Raw genomic sequence first — 15459 nt, 5'->3', positions numbered from 1 at the left:
GTCTAGATTATCAGACAATATCAAAAGTGTTTAGTTTGGACCTGAATGCCAAATGAGAATGCTTCGTCTCCCCAATAAAATAGTCCCACGGTCTCCAAATTTCTGGCCTTGCAAAGAGTGAGATACTGAAAATCTTTCACTTTTAACATTCCTATGAGCTTTGTTCACATTTGCTTGGTCACTTTTATGTTTGGATGCCGAAAATGTGGCCAAATTTCTCTGCCGCTATCTATGGAGATGATCGCACTAGCTGTCTTTTCCCGATCTGGGTATGTGCTGAGACCATGTCTTACTGCACAGCTCTATGCCCAGGTCGGAGGCATGCCATATAAGATCGGGACTTCTCCCATACTTTGCTAAAAATGGGACTTTCCCGTTCTTAGCAAAGTAATGGGAGACGTCCCAATTGGGTATGGGATGCCTTTGATCTTGGCATGGGACTATGCAACAACACATGTTCCCAGCCCGGTCTCAGCCCTTGCCCAGATTGGGGGAAAACATTACAACAATGTCCTAAGTTACACAACTTTATGTATACTTAGCTGTTTAGCAGAGGCACTAGTAAGCCTTGTTAGTGAATTGCAAAGATGCATAACAGGAAACAGTGCATTGACACTCCTTAGCTGGTGTTTCAATGCATGATGGGACTGATGCACAATGGGACTGATGTGCATGGGTCCGTTGTACATCGGTCCCAAAGCACATGGGTTACTTTGGTGGCCCTATTACAAAGTGACACAACATCAGCCCTTTACTGGATTGGGACATTACAGAAGTGCCTGATTCTAAGTCTGTCTGATGTAAGTCTGTTTAGAAAGGCGTTGGTCCTCAACAGGATTCCGGAATGTATTTCTAAATGCTCAACTTAGATGTCAAGTTTCTGTAATGCTAGAAATTTGGGGACTGAAGGAAAATTGAATGTAAGGGGGGAAAATTCTTATTTGAGAACAATGCCCATCACTAGACCCTCACCTCCCCAATGCCATTCTTTCAAAAAGTGCCAGAGAAGTATGGATAGGGCACAGGATGCCAAGACTGGGTATGCAATGTCTTTGGACTCTGCATGGAGAGCTATTGGAGAAAAATCAGCCTATAAATGTCCTCAATAAAACAGAAGTATGGTTGCTTATTAGCTATAATAAGCGGTTGGTTGGAGTTATGTAGTTGCTTTAATAATCCTTTGCTATGTTTGCCCTCCCATTAGTTCTCCTTTCCAAATTCAAAAGCCGCTTTCCTAAAGGAGGGGCTCCAATCCTCTGACCGTTCTGGTTGCTTCACGTCATGCGCCATCCAGCCCAAAAAGGTCAGGAACCTGCAAAAGCGAGGAGTGAAAAAATGTGATTGTTTTTCTCTCCCCCTAAAAGGAATCCATCCATCATGGCCAGGTGTCACAAATAGACCAGATGGGTCAGCGTTGCTTTGCTTCAATGTGGCAATCGCTGTCTTTCTGTGGGACAGAATGTTCTTCCTCCAAAGTATGTGCCGTTGACGTGACCCGATGGGGAACCTTCTGTACTATATCCCTCGGCTTGGTTTTCATTTGAGCTGGTGGATGCACATAGGAGGGGAAGAATAGGAACCTTTCCGAATTCGTCACCAAACAACAGTCGGTCATCCACATTTGTAGCTTTGATTATTGCGGATTTGATTATTCATGGATTTGATGAACATGCGCTCTCTAGGAATATCTAGGTCCTCCAGCCCAGATCTTCAGGACATTGACCATGAAGTCATGCTGGAGAACATAGTGATTCCTAGACACTGTAGGTCCTCCAGCACAAGTCTATGGTCATCTTCTGCTTGACGTTGACCATTGAGGTGCTTTGGAGGACCTAAAAATTCCTAGAGAGGTGTCCACTATGGTTTTTTATTTGCGGCTTTCCCACTTGTTGCTCACCCCAGCGAATGTAGAAGGCCCACTCTATAGCGCTATGATGCCACTTGAACTGCCATGGCTCCTTCTTAGGGAATCTTGTGACTCCATGGGATATAAAATTCTCACATACTCCAGCATTTCATAGATGAAGAAAGAGATACATATGCATCAGAGTGTGGTCAAGATGGTAAAAGTTATGAATGAAGAAAAGCATACAAGCCAGGCAAGGCTGCAGCAGTTTGCTTTTGCATGAGTCTACTGGGAACGGCAAGAGGCCACCACTTCTTCCACTCTTCCCCAACCTTCTGCGTTAACTGAATGCAAACTACTTTTGCACTTTGAACTCAGTTTGCATGAGTTGAAGTTGGCTGAGGAAAAGGGGAAAGTGGAAGGAGGAGAGAGTCCTATTGTATGGCAAATGTGGCTGCAAATGATTATATTAGGTATATATTGGCAATATTTGTTCGGAGGAGGTTTGCCATTGCCTTTCCCTTGCAGCACCTTTGAGACTCACTGAAAGAAAGACGTTGGCAGCATGAGCTTTCATAAACTTAAGTCTACTTCCAAATGCATCTTAGGAAGTAGACTTAAGTCTATAAAAGCTCCTGCTGCCAACTTTTTTCTTTCACTTGTTAATATTTACAAAGGGTATGTCTTGGGCCATTCAGCCTTTGCTGTCATGCCGCTCTGTTATTGCTTGGGTCCTCGATGCCTTGTTTCCATTTGAAATGGCTGGTGAGCCGAGCCTCAGTGTCTTCCTTCCCTTCTTCCTTCTGCAGGAGATGCCACCTATCTGGATATTTTCCGGGAGTTTTCTCACATGGCTTCAAATAATCCAGAGAAGCTCAACCGCCGCAGCTTCCATGTCATCCACTCCTACAGATAGCCTTGGGTTCGTCGGCCGCTTTCTCAGTTCAAGACTGTGGATCCTTCCAGCCTTGGAAAGCAAGAGACCCCAAGCCACAGATGAAGTTCTTAGGCTGTTGTTGAATGAAGACGTTGAGTCGCCCAAAATGGAGGCGGTTCGACATAAGAAGTTGTGATCGTGCTGCATCATTTGCCATTGGTACATGCACTTTGGGCAGTGGTCTATGCACCATAGGAAGAAGAAACTGGAAAGCATGCTAAGGAATCCATGGAGACATGTCTCAAGATACTCACTAGATAAAAAAATCTATGGATACACCAGAAACTAGTGATCAGGATTCAAATACCAGCCTGCCCATGTAAACCCACTGGGTGACCCTTGGGCATGTCACACTCTCTCAACCTCAGAGGATGGCAATGGCAAACCCCCTTTGAGGAAACCTACCAAGAAAACCTAAGATGCATTTGGATAGGTTTGCCTTTAGGTCGCCATAAGTCCAAAAAGACTTGGAGGCGCATAACAACAACACTAAACTCTAGGTCGCAAATCTGTAACTGCAATTCTCAATTCCAGGCATTATCATGAGTTCCTAAGTGAGAAATATCGCCAGCCAGTTTTCTCCATTTGACAAGTCTGGAAAAGACGTTCTTTGCGGAATTAGATCAACAGGAAGAATCTGGTAAATTCGGGTAACAACCATAATTGTTTCTAACAGTTGTCTGAAGTGTAGCCCTTTTCTTTATTGGAAAAACTAAGCATAAAATAAATAAATAGATAGATAGATAAATAGCTTGTTAAAATAAAGTTTACCCCACTCACTTCCATGCCAGCCTTCTCTGAAGATGCCAGCCACAGATGCTGGTGAAACGTCAGGAATAAACTCTTCTAGAACATGGGCACCGAGCCTGAAAAGCCCACTAAAAACTATGGATGCTGGCCATGAAAGCCTTCGACTAGATATACAGTCTGCCCTCCCCTTTTGCGCATATGGGGAAAAGAGCACATGTTCAAGCCTCATAGGAAATAATGGAGCGCGTGCTCATAGCGGTGCATGGGGTGCACGGCACTTGTATGCGCCACATTATTTCCACCTGGGCTTACCTTCCACGTGATCTCAAAGCCGCGGAAGGCAACCCCGTCTATAAGGAGGGCCAACTGTATACACACTATATGCCCAACTCTCTTCCATGCCAGCATTCTCTGAAGATGGCAGCCACAGATGCTGCTGGCAAAACATTAGGAATAAACTCTTCAAGAACATGGCCGCACAGCCCAAAAAAACCCACAAAAACCTATGGATTCCGGCCATGAAAGCCTTCGACTTCACTAATTTTTTCCCCCTTCATAAAAACATTTTTGAGCATCTTCAGACACGTCTCCATTATTTTCTGTATGCGCTGCCTAAGCATGGATATGGACTCCGATTCAATTTGAAGATTTCTGTCTTTCAAGAGAGCTGGAAGGCGAAGGAGAAAGAACGGGGTCCTAGAAACCCACCAGGGCCCTCTCCAGGTTGAGAGGTCCAATCCATAAGCCCCCTAAGCTTCCATTTTCAGTTTCCCACAATGCCATGGGTTATCGCACCACTCCAGGGCATTGTGGGAAATTTAAAACGAGAGCCCGTTCCCTGGACCCCCTACCAGCTGCATTAAAACCAACCCACTATATACCCTGTTCCCATATATTTAATTACGGTATCTCCACCTTTTCCCTCTTTGATTTTTAAGGCCCTGCTTTCTCCTCCCTACCGTTTGGAAAGCATGGTTTGAGGGTGCATCTGCGCTGCAGAAATAATGGCGTTTGACACCACGCTAAATGCCACGGCTCCATTCTACAAAACCTTGGGATTTATAGTTTTGTGAGGCCATGTAGTCGAGTAGACCTTCCTTGCAGCATTACAAATCCCAGGAGGCCAAAAGACGGAGCTGCAGCACTTAAAGTCAATGGACATTTAAGGTGCACTTATAGTATCAAACTGAATTATTTCTGCAGCGTAGCTGTACCCTTAATTATTGTTATTGTTGTTATTGTTATTGTTATTATTAAATCTTGTACTATTGTTTTATAGTAACAAAATATAGCGGTCGGACCGCCTGTACTGGTACAGGCTCCGCTCCTCCAAAACCGCCTTTCCTTGAGCATGTATAGAAATCCCTGTTTATATCCTGAAAATGTAATATATCTCCGGGCAAAAGAAATGTATGTTTAAATCGTTGGAGTAGGAGGGCGAGGAAGTTTGTGGCAAGGAGAAAAACCCTATTTACAAGATTATAAATAAAGACGGGAGTCTTTTTTCCCCTTCTTCCGCTATGCTAGGCACTACTGTTTGCTTGTCGCTATTCTGGTCTAATCCTCTTTTGGGCAGGTGAGAAAATGATGCCATGGGGCATTTTATAGGATGAGATTTATTGGGTACATGTTTACGGCTTTGCGGCCAGCTGCCAAATAAGACTTTCCCCCTATTCTTCCGGGGAGAAAAAAGGTCGAGTTCGAACTGGTGTGCTATCGATGCATCTTATGTAACAGATCTATCTGTGTGCACACACAGCCTTTTTCGCATGGTTTCCTGGTCTCCAGCACATCAAATTCCATGAAAAGCAATGTTTAAATAGTACGTCAGATTCCATGAAAGACGATGTCTACATAGTACATCAAATTCCACGAAAGGTAACAACTAAATATGAAGTAGTAATAGGGTTGCCAGGTTTTCGGGAGGTCACTATGGGCTGAGACAGACGGCCCAAATGCGGCATGGTGGTGCTGATGATAATAGGGTTCTGAACTGCGCAGGATGTGCAGACGGCAGCCTAATGATGGTTTCCCATCCACATGGAGGCCGCCATCTTGGCATAACTGACGCACAGCATCCACACGTTGTTGCACATCAATTACATCACAAGTACGCCGTTGGTGCATTTGCGACGTAACCTGGGAGGTGCAAAAGAAGCACCGAGTTCTTTTTACCACAGAGGGACGCCGCACTGTTTGGTGGCTGCGGCATCCCTCCAGAGGTAAAATAGGTGCCTGCAGACCACTGGAAACTGAGTCTATGGCATAGTCCTTCTGTATTGCCAAGCCAGCCCAAGACATGCAGGAGGCCTTGTAGGGGTTCTGGGCTCCCATGAAAATAGAGATGTAGATCCTACATAGTCCAATGTAGCATACATTTTCTCATAAATACCACCAAGAGAAGAAATGCCGAAGCACCCTTGGAAGAAGGCATGTCCTTTTTTGAGCCACATCCTCCAAGTTTAATCACTGTCTGCAAACCCTGTTCGGAGATAGATGACTAAGGAACTTCTCCTCCTCCAACTATTTCTGACCACTGATAAAGCCTTCTTTACGGGATGATCAATAAAGATGGGAGTGATTTTCTTCCAGTACACTAAGTACTGCTTCCTCGTCTCTTTTCTGGTCCAGCTCTCCTGGGGCAGGTGAAAGAATTTTATAGGGTGAGATTTATTGGGTACATGTTTATGGCTTTGAGGATGGTTGCCAAATAAGATTTCGTTCACCCTCCCAGCGTTGTTCCTGAAAATCAGTGAGTGAGAAGTCAGGCCACTGAGTATAAAGTATCGGCAGACACATACTGGTCAGACTGGAAAAAATGGAGTCGGGGAGCCAAAGCACCAGAGGGAGAAAGTGAGGATGTTGGGGGCAAGTACACCCCCATTATCCAACTTGCATAGAGTTGCATTGAGGGAGGGCATCTTCATCTCCTCCCACATTGGGTTCCCCATCTCTTGCCACCTTGCTGTGATCAATTGCATGGGGGCAGCAATCCCAAATCCCTCCATTTTCCTTCTTTGTCTTGTTGCTCACCCCATAGGAAGTGATATTGCATTACTCCCAGTCACCATTTTGAGAAGGGCTGCAGAGGAAACAGTGGTATTTAGCAATAGAGCCTTACATCTCTATACCGTTTCATAGGAGATTATCACACGGGGGACGGGATGTTATTGTCTCATCCTTATTCTGTCCTTCCCATGTTCACATGGGGAGGACAGGATAAGGATGAGACAATGACATTCAGATGACGTCCTGCTTATCTGGACATTATCTCGGCTGGAAAGCACAAGTGACAGCGATAGTGCGAAAGAATTTCATACTATGTGGCGCTGATCCTGTCATCGTCCCATCACTGGAGTGGCATTGCCCAGTATTTTGCATTAACAGGACTTCATGTTAATGCAATGTTGCTTCAATGACAGGATCAGCGCTACATTATGAAAGGCTATATTACGAACGACTGGGAAGCGATCCCATCTCTATCCTGTCTGTGGCGTGATAATCTCCATAGTGAACTCTCCAAACAGTATACATTCTGAAAGCCAATTGCCCCCAACAAGCTGGGTACTCATGTTACCTATCTACGAACGGATGGATGGCTGAGTCAACCTTGGAGCCCCTGGGATCGAACTCACAACCTTGTGGCTGTGGCACCGGCATTTAACACTGGGCCACCAGGGCTCTTGTGCTACCAGTGGCCAAAAAGTCCAGACCCTATGTGAGGGCATTACTCCACATTGCATTTCACGCAGGCAGACAACATCATATATTATTAAGATGTTTATTTAACATTGCTTTAGTGCATGTATATGTTTCGCTATTTAAATAGGTTTCGTCCAGTGTCATCTATTAAGAAGAGCATCAGGATTTCTATGTTATGAGTAAACTGATGAAGAAGCAGGCGGAGAGAACAGGAACACTGATTCTGTTACTCAACAAAATGGCCTCTGCGCCTGACAGTTGGCCACTGGGTGGTTCTTGAACTGAGGATTGTAGGTGAAGATATGCTTCCGGAAGCAGCTGGCAGCTTTCCGGTCACAGTCACAGATGAGCTTCTCACACCGGTCCCTTGACTTCACTGTGAAAAGATGAGATACTATCAGTTGCATGGATGGGATGGGTAAGAGACACACAGATGGTTCTCCAGACTGAAGCCCTGTTTGACCACCTGGAATTGTTCCTCACAAGTAGTCAACCATCTCTGGTCCCAACCACCAACCTACTCACCACATTTAATTTTATCTCTCTGAGCATAGAATCTGTATGTGTGGATGTGTGGAGTACATCCAAACATCTCTGCTTTGTTGTAGCAGCAGTCATGGCTGTGGCAACACCTGGGATGGAAAGAAAGAAGAACAGAGAGGAGAACAGGTATCATTCAGGCCTGGTGGCACCTTCCAACGGTGGCCCTGTTAAGATGGGGATCTCAGTTATCACTTCAGATGAAGTTCTGCCCATAGTATCCTCACCCTGAGATCTGTTATCATTCAGAACTTTTTGAACCTTCCAGACCCCAAACCTATGGCACTGCAAAGAGCGCCACTGAAAACCATTCACAGTTGGAGCTCTCCAAAGTGATCCCTTTGCCTGCCCCCTTTCTTTGCATTCCCTAACAGAATTGCTAAATGCTCCTCTGATGTTTCAACTTACTGTAACGCAGGTCATCTCTGGTGGGGCTCACCTGTCAACATCATCCACAGGGAACCCTTGCGTCCCTGATCCACAGTGGCATCCGTAGTTGGTGAAATTGGCCAGACTGAAAGTCACGGTGTTCAGTTGGATCATCTCATTAAACTGGGAGGCAATGGCGGTCACAAGAGTTGACCCTGGAAGAGAAACAATCGATGGGTGTGGGATCATGGAGTTGGAAGAGACCACAAGGGCCATACAGAACAACCTCTTGCCATGAAAAGCACCCCTCCTAGGCCAATGTGGAGAAATGAACCCCAGAGTAGATCCACTGCTCCTTAAACTTCAGAGATCCCAGCTTCATCCTAGTCCTAAAGAAAGCTTAAAGTCTCTGAATCGTACCATCATACCTTTGCCACAACCATCCTTGTGGCTTCTCCCATTTACTAAGTCGTCCCTGTTGGTTAGGATCAGATCAAGGGAGGAATTTGCTAGACCTTAATGTTTTGAGTTTGAGTAGTCATCCATCACTACTACACCTCTCCTTTCCAAGTGTGTGGTCATCTGTTCTAGAAAGGCATCATCCAATTCCTCTGTCTGACTTGGGACTCTATATTAGACTCCCAGAATAACATCCATGTTGCTTTCCTTCCCCTTTAATTTTTATCCCGATGCTCTCCACCTGGCGTCCGGGATTTAATCCTGGATCTCTTCACAGATGTAGACATCCCTGATCCAGCCTGATCCCGTGCTGTGCCTGCCTGAGTTGTCGTGAAAACTGCACATGATAAACTCCCTGGTGCAATCCTCTCCTCCCATCCTTCTAATGGCTGACCTTGCTTAGTTTGCAAGTTCAGATGGGATCTGGTGCTTTCTGAGCCAAAAGAGTATCAGAGCGGCTTACAAATTGTCATAGAATCATAGAATCGTAGAGTTGGAAGAGACCACAAGGGCCATCCAGTCCAACCCCATTCTGCCATGCAGGAAATCACAATCAAAGCATCCCCAACAGATGGCCGTCCAGCCTCTGTTTGAAGACCTCTAAGGTCCATCCTTTCGTAGGTACCCAGCTTCTTGGCTTACAGATTGTGCACCGCTTAGAGAGTGCTAAGTTCACTGATAAGCGGCATAGAAATGTAAATGCTATTGCTGTGCAGTCATGCCAGTTACAAGAAAATCAGAGCACTGCAATTGTGTACATTGAATAGGATCCAGGTTTTCAGCCTCTGAGTCATTGAAGGCATCAATTCCAGTTAGCCTATTCCCATAAAAACTGGCCAGAAAAAGAGACAGACACAGAGACGGAGACAGAGATATATTATATATGAGGACCCTCCATTGCTTGTTTTGCCTGCCACCTCCATTAATATCAATATAATTATTATTAATATTATGTTTAATTATATCCTGCATTCCTCCCAGTACAGGGACTCCAGGAGGCTTACAAATCAGTCCGAGTTAAAACACTATAAAACACCCAAAATACAAGTTCAGAACACAATTAAATAATTCAAACAATTAAAAAAATATTACATTATTAAAATTTAAAGTGTCAAATTCTTTAAAACCAAGGAAAACAGCAGCCATGTCATGTGAAAGCCTGGCGGCATAGAAACGTCTTTACCTGCCGCCGGAAGGACAGCAGGGATGGAGCCAGCCTGGCCTTCCTAGGGAGGGAGTCCCAGAGATTGGGAGAAGCCACTGAGAAGGCCCTTTCTCTTGTTCCCAGCAAACCCACCTGAGAGGGTAATGAGACAGTGATAAGGGCCTATAGTGCCACTCTATTCTGCTCTGGTCAGGCCCCACCTGGAATATTGAGTCTAGTTCTGGGCACCACAATTTAAAAAGGATGTTGAGAAACTGGAGCGTGTCCAAAGGAGAGCGACTAAAATGGTGAAGGGTCTGGAAACCATATCTTATGAGGAACAGCTTAGGGAGCTGGGGATGTTTAGCTTGGAGAAGAGAAGGTTAAGAGGTGATATGATAGCCCTGTTTAAATATTGGAAGGGTTGTCACATTGAGGAGGGAGCAAGCTTGTTTTCTGCTGCCCCAGAGACTTGGACCCAATGGAACAATGGATGCAAGCTCCAGGAAAAGAGATTCTAGCTCAACATTAGGAGGAACTTCCTGAACATAAGGGCTGTTCAACAGTGGAACAAACTCCTTCCTCGGAGTGTAGTGGAGTCTCCTTCCTTGGAGGTCTTTAAACAGAGGCTGGATGGCCATCTGTCAGGTATGCTGTGATTGAGAGTTCCTGCATTGCAGAATGGGGTTGGACTGGATGGCCCTTGCGGTCTCTTCCAGCTCTATGATTCTATCCGGCCTTCAAATAGCCTGGACCCAAGTCATATAGGTCCGTATTGAAGTCCTATGGACTTCTAGCCACTTCTGGGGAGCAGGAGTGGTCCGTGGTGGGTCTCAGGCATGGAAAATGGTTCCCTAGACCTCTGCTTTAGATGGATGAGGAGTGGAAATATTCACTTACCATAGGCCAAAAGCAGCAAGAAGACAATGATATTCTTCATCTGTGCACGCGAATGAAAGCGATCTATGACGGTTCTTGTCTCGTTCTGGAAGGGACGGTTTAGTACCATCTTGCTGGAGTCAACGTCCCTGCTTTTATAAGCCATCTCAGCAAGATATTTCTGTCAAATTACCTCTCCCCTTCCTGTGGTTTATAATATTTACACTTGAGGTCCGAGACAAAACAAAGCAAGGGACCATAATTATCTAAGAAGTGGGACAGAAACATGAGAGCATTTTTCCTGAGTTCAACGGTGCGACCTGGATACAGGATTTCCATTAGCCGGGTGTTTACCTCTAATGTCTGCCACTTATTTTTAAACCTGCTGAGACACCCATCAAACTATAGGATGCATATAGAACATTTGCATTTGCTTTAGGAATAGCAAACCAGTCTTTTTCCAGTCCTCTTTTGCTGGAGCTTGCATCCATTGCTCTGTGTTCTATTCTCTGGAGCAGCAGAAAACAAGCTTGCTCCCTCCTCAATATGACATCCCTTTAAATATTTAATCAGGGCTCTCATATCACCTCTTAACCTTCTCTTCTCCAGGCTAAACATCCCCAGCTCCTTAAGTTGTCCTCATAGGGCATGGTCTCCAGACCCTTCACCATTTTAGTCGCTCTCCTTTGGACACATGGCTCCAGTTTCTTAATGTCCTTTTTGAATTGTCGTGCCCAGAACTGGACACAGTATTATTCCAGGTGACCAAAGCGTGACATAGGAGCCACCAGATATCATTGAACTGGGGTGGGATGGGGGTTATTTTCCACCTTGCTACAAATGGATGGCCTTCCATTCCTCTTTCCTGGTTAATGATAGCTTTTCTTATTGTCCAACAAAAGTGCGGAAGGGAAAAGGACAGGTAGGATGATAACTGCTTGTTTTGAATTCTATTTCCAGCCTGGATGATGGCTACCCTGAAGGTAAACAAACCCTGCGGGAAATGACCATTGCGTACTGATCCTCTGAAATCATGTCCTTTTGCTGTTTGGACATCTTGAAATACGATCGCCGTAGTAGATGTAAAGATTTGAAGTCAGAAGGGCGGTCTGAGCTAGAGGAGGGAATTTGGATCGCGTGAAAGAGGATGCTTGGAAAGAAAACAACCATATCACCTTTCGCCTGTCTAAGAACAAGGACCGGAGGGCCAAAATAGCCGGAGGAGATGACACCTAGACGTCAAAGGTCCAGGAGAAGAAGCCATCGTTGCGTATGGGCTGCATGCATCACGCTGGCTGTCAAAACAAAGGCCTGTTACAGACTGCCAAAATAAAGCTGCTTCGTGTCTGTTTGGAGGTATGCTATTTAAATGATGCGGGGGAGAGGAGAGGGGGGGGGGGGGGGGGGAGCGGGAGCCTAAGAATCCAGACCTGCAACCAAATCTTACTCCAGTGCTGGTAGTATGGAGTGTGGGTTTTGGCGCTACACTACGGACTCGTTAGGGAGCCCATGCATCGATTGTAATAGCATACCTCCAAACAGACACGAAGCAGCTTTATTTTGGCAGTCTGTAACAGGCCAAAGTCATCCTAGAACCAGATTGGGCATCTGTGCCACGAATTCTCCCTCCACACCCTTCCCTGGAACAAATGGGCACATTTTCTCTGAAATGGAAGTGACATACAGTATATTGACTTCTGGTTTTGGTTCTACCGTGTTTTGGGTCATACGGGGTGATCAGGTATGGGTTTGGGTTGGTTACAGCGGTGAGAAGCAACAGATACATCTGGGGGACATTTTTCCTGTTCTGTTTGGAGGTAATAAATCACATCCCCAAACTGGGCTCAAGGAGCTATATCCTCCCAACTGTGCCACTTTGGAATCAGGGGGAAAGGGGCTAGGAGTAGACATTGACATTGTGTGATTGTAAATATCACAACCTTGGGACTAGAATCATACAATTGTAGGACTTTATCAGAGAGGCAAATCGGTTGAATCAGGAACGTAGCCAGGATTTTAGGAAGGGGGGGTCCAGACTAAATGCCACCATTATAATGGGGCTTGGGCACAGCGGCGCAGCAGCATGCACCATTCATTTTTATAATGGAAGGGGGGGTCCGGACCCCAAGAACCCCCCCTTGGCTACGTCCCTGGTTGAATCCCATGAAGAAACAGGATTTTAAAATCTGCTTTTGCAAGTTGTTTTTCCAGATGCGTCGGCATGACTGAGAAAGACTGCAACGTTAATCCGGATGCAAAGTCAACAAAACACACTCCTCTTTTTACTTTTGGGACGTTCCCGAATGTACAAAGGAATGGATTTTGTCCACTTTGCGTTCGGATTAATGTCGTGTTGTATCTCATTGATGCAAACATGGTCTGAAAAACTACCCGCTTTTGTGAGTTACTTCTAATTTCTGTTCCTCCAAAGCTGGGACTCAAAGTGGGTAGACTTCAAGATCATGCTGCACAACACTTCATGGGGACAATATAAGAGCAATGAAAAGCAGGGAATGCAATGAAATATCCTCGGAGACAGAAGGACTCCATTGGTGCCTTATTTCACTTTATGTTCCATTTGTTGTGTTGACAATTCAAGACGTCTCTTGATGCCGAAATGAGTGGTTATTTCGAAAACCGGCCTTTCGCTCTCACATGGGAGGATGAAAAACTAACTATATTGTCAGGTTTCGCCAAATGACAAGGGGAATAGGTTTATGGCCGAAATCGTGTTGCGGCAATACGCCAGCATAAAGATGGTTGCATAAGGAGTTGCGATTTCACAGCGGTTGCATAAGTGCGATCCTTCATGCAGCCAGTCGTTTCATAAGCTGTCACCCCAAACCCGCTCTCTCTTGTTCTCTCACTCTCCTTCCTTCCTTCCTTCCTTCCCTCCCTCAGTCTTTCTTTTAGTTTTGGCTTTAGTGGGTGGGGAACTCTTTGACCGTGACACAACAGGTGAGATCAAGCCTTGTGCAATTGGTTGTGTAACTGTGGGATGCAGCCCAATTGTGCTGAGATATATTGACACTGAAGGAACCTGCCAAGAAGCCCATGATAGGTTGCCATAAGTTGGAAATGACTTGAAGGCACACAGCATCAACAGCTATTTATACTATTCCAAACGTGGGTTGAATTTTGCCATTGTTTTGGCTTTTTCGAGTGCAGTCAGAAGTGTGTGTTTGTGTGTGTGTGTGTGGTGAGGCAATAGGGAGGCACTCCTCATTGCAAGTCATGACATTTCCCAGGAGACCCTGGGAGGAACCTTTAGCTGCTCCATAAGCTTCCTAATGATGATTTTTCCTGGTTCCCGGATGGCATGCTTCCAGCTTGTGATTGGAATGACTTGGTTATGACCTTCATGACTGACAGTTAAAACGCAATGCGCAGCATATTGTTTGGAGCCATACCCATTGGAAACTATGGCTGAGATGCCGCATCATCAGATGGAGCTACTGCTGCCTGTGCCGCCGCCCAAAACCCTACCTCTTAAGCTGGGCAGCAATCCAAGCCAAGTGTTTCGGAGGTGCTGAGAGGTCAGAGCACTGGGAAATGGTGACTGCAGCACTCTCCCAGCCTCAAGGCACATTGAGACACTCGGCTGGAGAGACCCTTCGGGGACCTGGGGCAACTGCTTGTCTCAATATGCCTCACTAGTAGGACAACAGTGCAGATGTCAAGGGATCAAGGGAACTAACAGTGCCACTCTATTCTGCTTTGGTCAGGGCCCATCTGGAATATTGTATCCAGTTCTGGGCACCATAATTGAAGAAGGATGTTGAGAAACTGGAGTGTGTCCAAAGGAGGACTACCAAAATGGTGAAGGGTCTGGAAACCATGCCCTATGAGGAACGTCTCAGGGAACTGGGGATGTTTAGCCTGGAGAAGATAAGGTTAAGAGGTGATATGATATCCCTGTTTAAATATTTGAAGGGATGTCATACTGAGGAGGGAGCAAGCTTGTTTTCTGCTGCTCCAGAGAATAGGACCCAGAACAATGGATGCAAGCTCCAGGAAAAGAGATTCCAGCTCAACATTAGGAAGAACTTCCTGATAGTAAGGGCTGTTCAACAGTGGAACAAACTCCCTTTGAGTGTAGTAGAGTCTCCTTCCTTGGAGGTCTTTAAACAGAGGCTGGATGGCCATCTGTAAGGAATGCTTTGATTGAGAGTTCCTGCATGGTAGAATGGGTTGGGATTGGATGGCCCTTGGGGTCTCTTCCAACTCTACGATTCTATGATTCTTGTACAATATCCCAATCTTAAGTGCCTGGGAAGACCTTAAGCCTAACTTAAGAGATAGGTTTTTGAGGACATCGAATCGTATCGTAGAGTTGGAAGAGACCACAAGGGCCATCCAGTCCAACCCCATTTTGTCATGCAGGAACATTGTGAAATGGGAGAGGTTGTGTACTGGAAGCTTTGTGCAATGGCCACATGGTTGACTTCAGAGCAACTTGGTCCCAATGACATACTGTGTCTCTGCTGCCTCCCTGAGAATATGAGCATCACACAATGGTACAATTCAACTTTATGTGACTGTAAGTCAATTTAGAGTGACGTAGCATGGTATAGTGAATTGGGCGTTGGACTAGGACCCTGGAGATCAGGGTTCAAATCCTCACTCAGCCATGGAAATCTGCTGGTTAACCTTGGGCAAGTCACTCTCAGCCACAGAGGAAGGCAAAAGCAAACACCCTCTGAACATGTTTCTAGAACATGGCCACATAGCCCGAAAAACCCACAGAAAACTATGGATGCCAGCCATGAAATCCTTCGACATAAGAAGAAACTGATTTGCAACCCAACCATGGAGTCATCTCTGCTGTGAGTC

The 15459-nt window shown here is 45.6% G+C and overlaps 2 protein-coding genes across 4 annotated transcripts in view; one reads left to right on the top strand and one right to left on the bottom strand.

Moving 5' to 3' along the window:
* ACAP3 (ArfGAP with coiled-coil, ankyrin repeat and PH domains 3) overlaps positions 1 to 3590 on the top strand; it is a 124451-nt gene extending 120861 nt beyond the window's left edge. For all 3 annotated transcript variants that reach the window (XM_042479393.1, XM_042479391.1, XM_042479389.1), the window contains one exon: positions 2656 to 3590. In XM_042479393.1, the coding sequence (XP_042335327.1) occupies positions 2656 to 2762 (107 nt within the window). In that variant the 3' untranslated portion in view covers positions 2763 to 3590. The remainder of the gene's footprint in view (positions 1 to 2655) is intronic.
* A 3846-nt stretch (positions 3591 to 7436) lies between these two features.
* On the bottom strand, positions 7437 to 10792 carry LOC121936399 (phospholipase A2 homolog otoconin-22-like). Its single transcript, XM_042478616.1, has 4 exons — positions 10648 to 10792; positions 8215 to 8359; positions 7761 to 7867; positions 7437 to 7611 (listed from the first exon to the last, which is right to left on the bottom strand). Exons 1-4 carry the CDS (start codon positions 10790 to 10792, stop codon positions 7466 to 7468), a joined length of 543 nt encoding a protein of 180 aa, XP_042334550.1. The 3' UTR covers positions 7437 to 7465.
* Between the last annotated feature and the right edge of the window lie 4667 nt (positions 10793 to 15459).

This window comes from Sceloporus undulatus, chromosome 7 (genome assembly GCF_019175285.1).
Source record: "Sceloporus undulatus isolate JIND9_A2432 ecotype Alabama chromosome 7, SceUnd_v1.1, whole genome shotgun sequence".
In the NCBI taxonomy this organism is placed as follows: Eukaryota; Metazoa; Chordata; class Lepidosauria; order Squamata; family Phrynosomatidae; genus Sceloporus; species Sceloporus undulatus.
This window is presented reverse-complemented; position numbering and strand designations above follow the sequence as displayed.

What these genes read in the sequence shown, in the direction of transcription:
- LOC121936399 (XM_042478616.1), bottom strand. Translation starts at nt 10,792, where the DNA reads ATGGCTTATAAAAGCAGGGACGTTGACTCCAGCAAGATGGTACTAAAC. An exon ending in CCTGTGGATGATGTTGACAG is followed by an intron (nt 7,868 to 8,214) that starts GTGAGCCCCACC and finishes TTTCCATCCCAG; the next exon opens with GTGTTGCCACAGCCATGACT. An exon ending in GAGAGATAAAATTAAATGTG is followed by an intron (nt 7,612 to 7,760) that starts GTGAGTAGGTTG and finishes ATCTTTTCACAG; the next exon opens with TGAAGTCAAGGGACCGGTGT.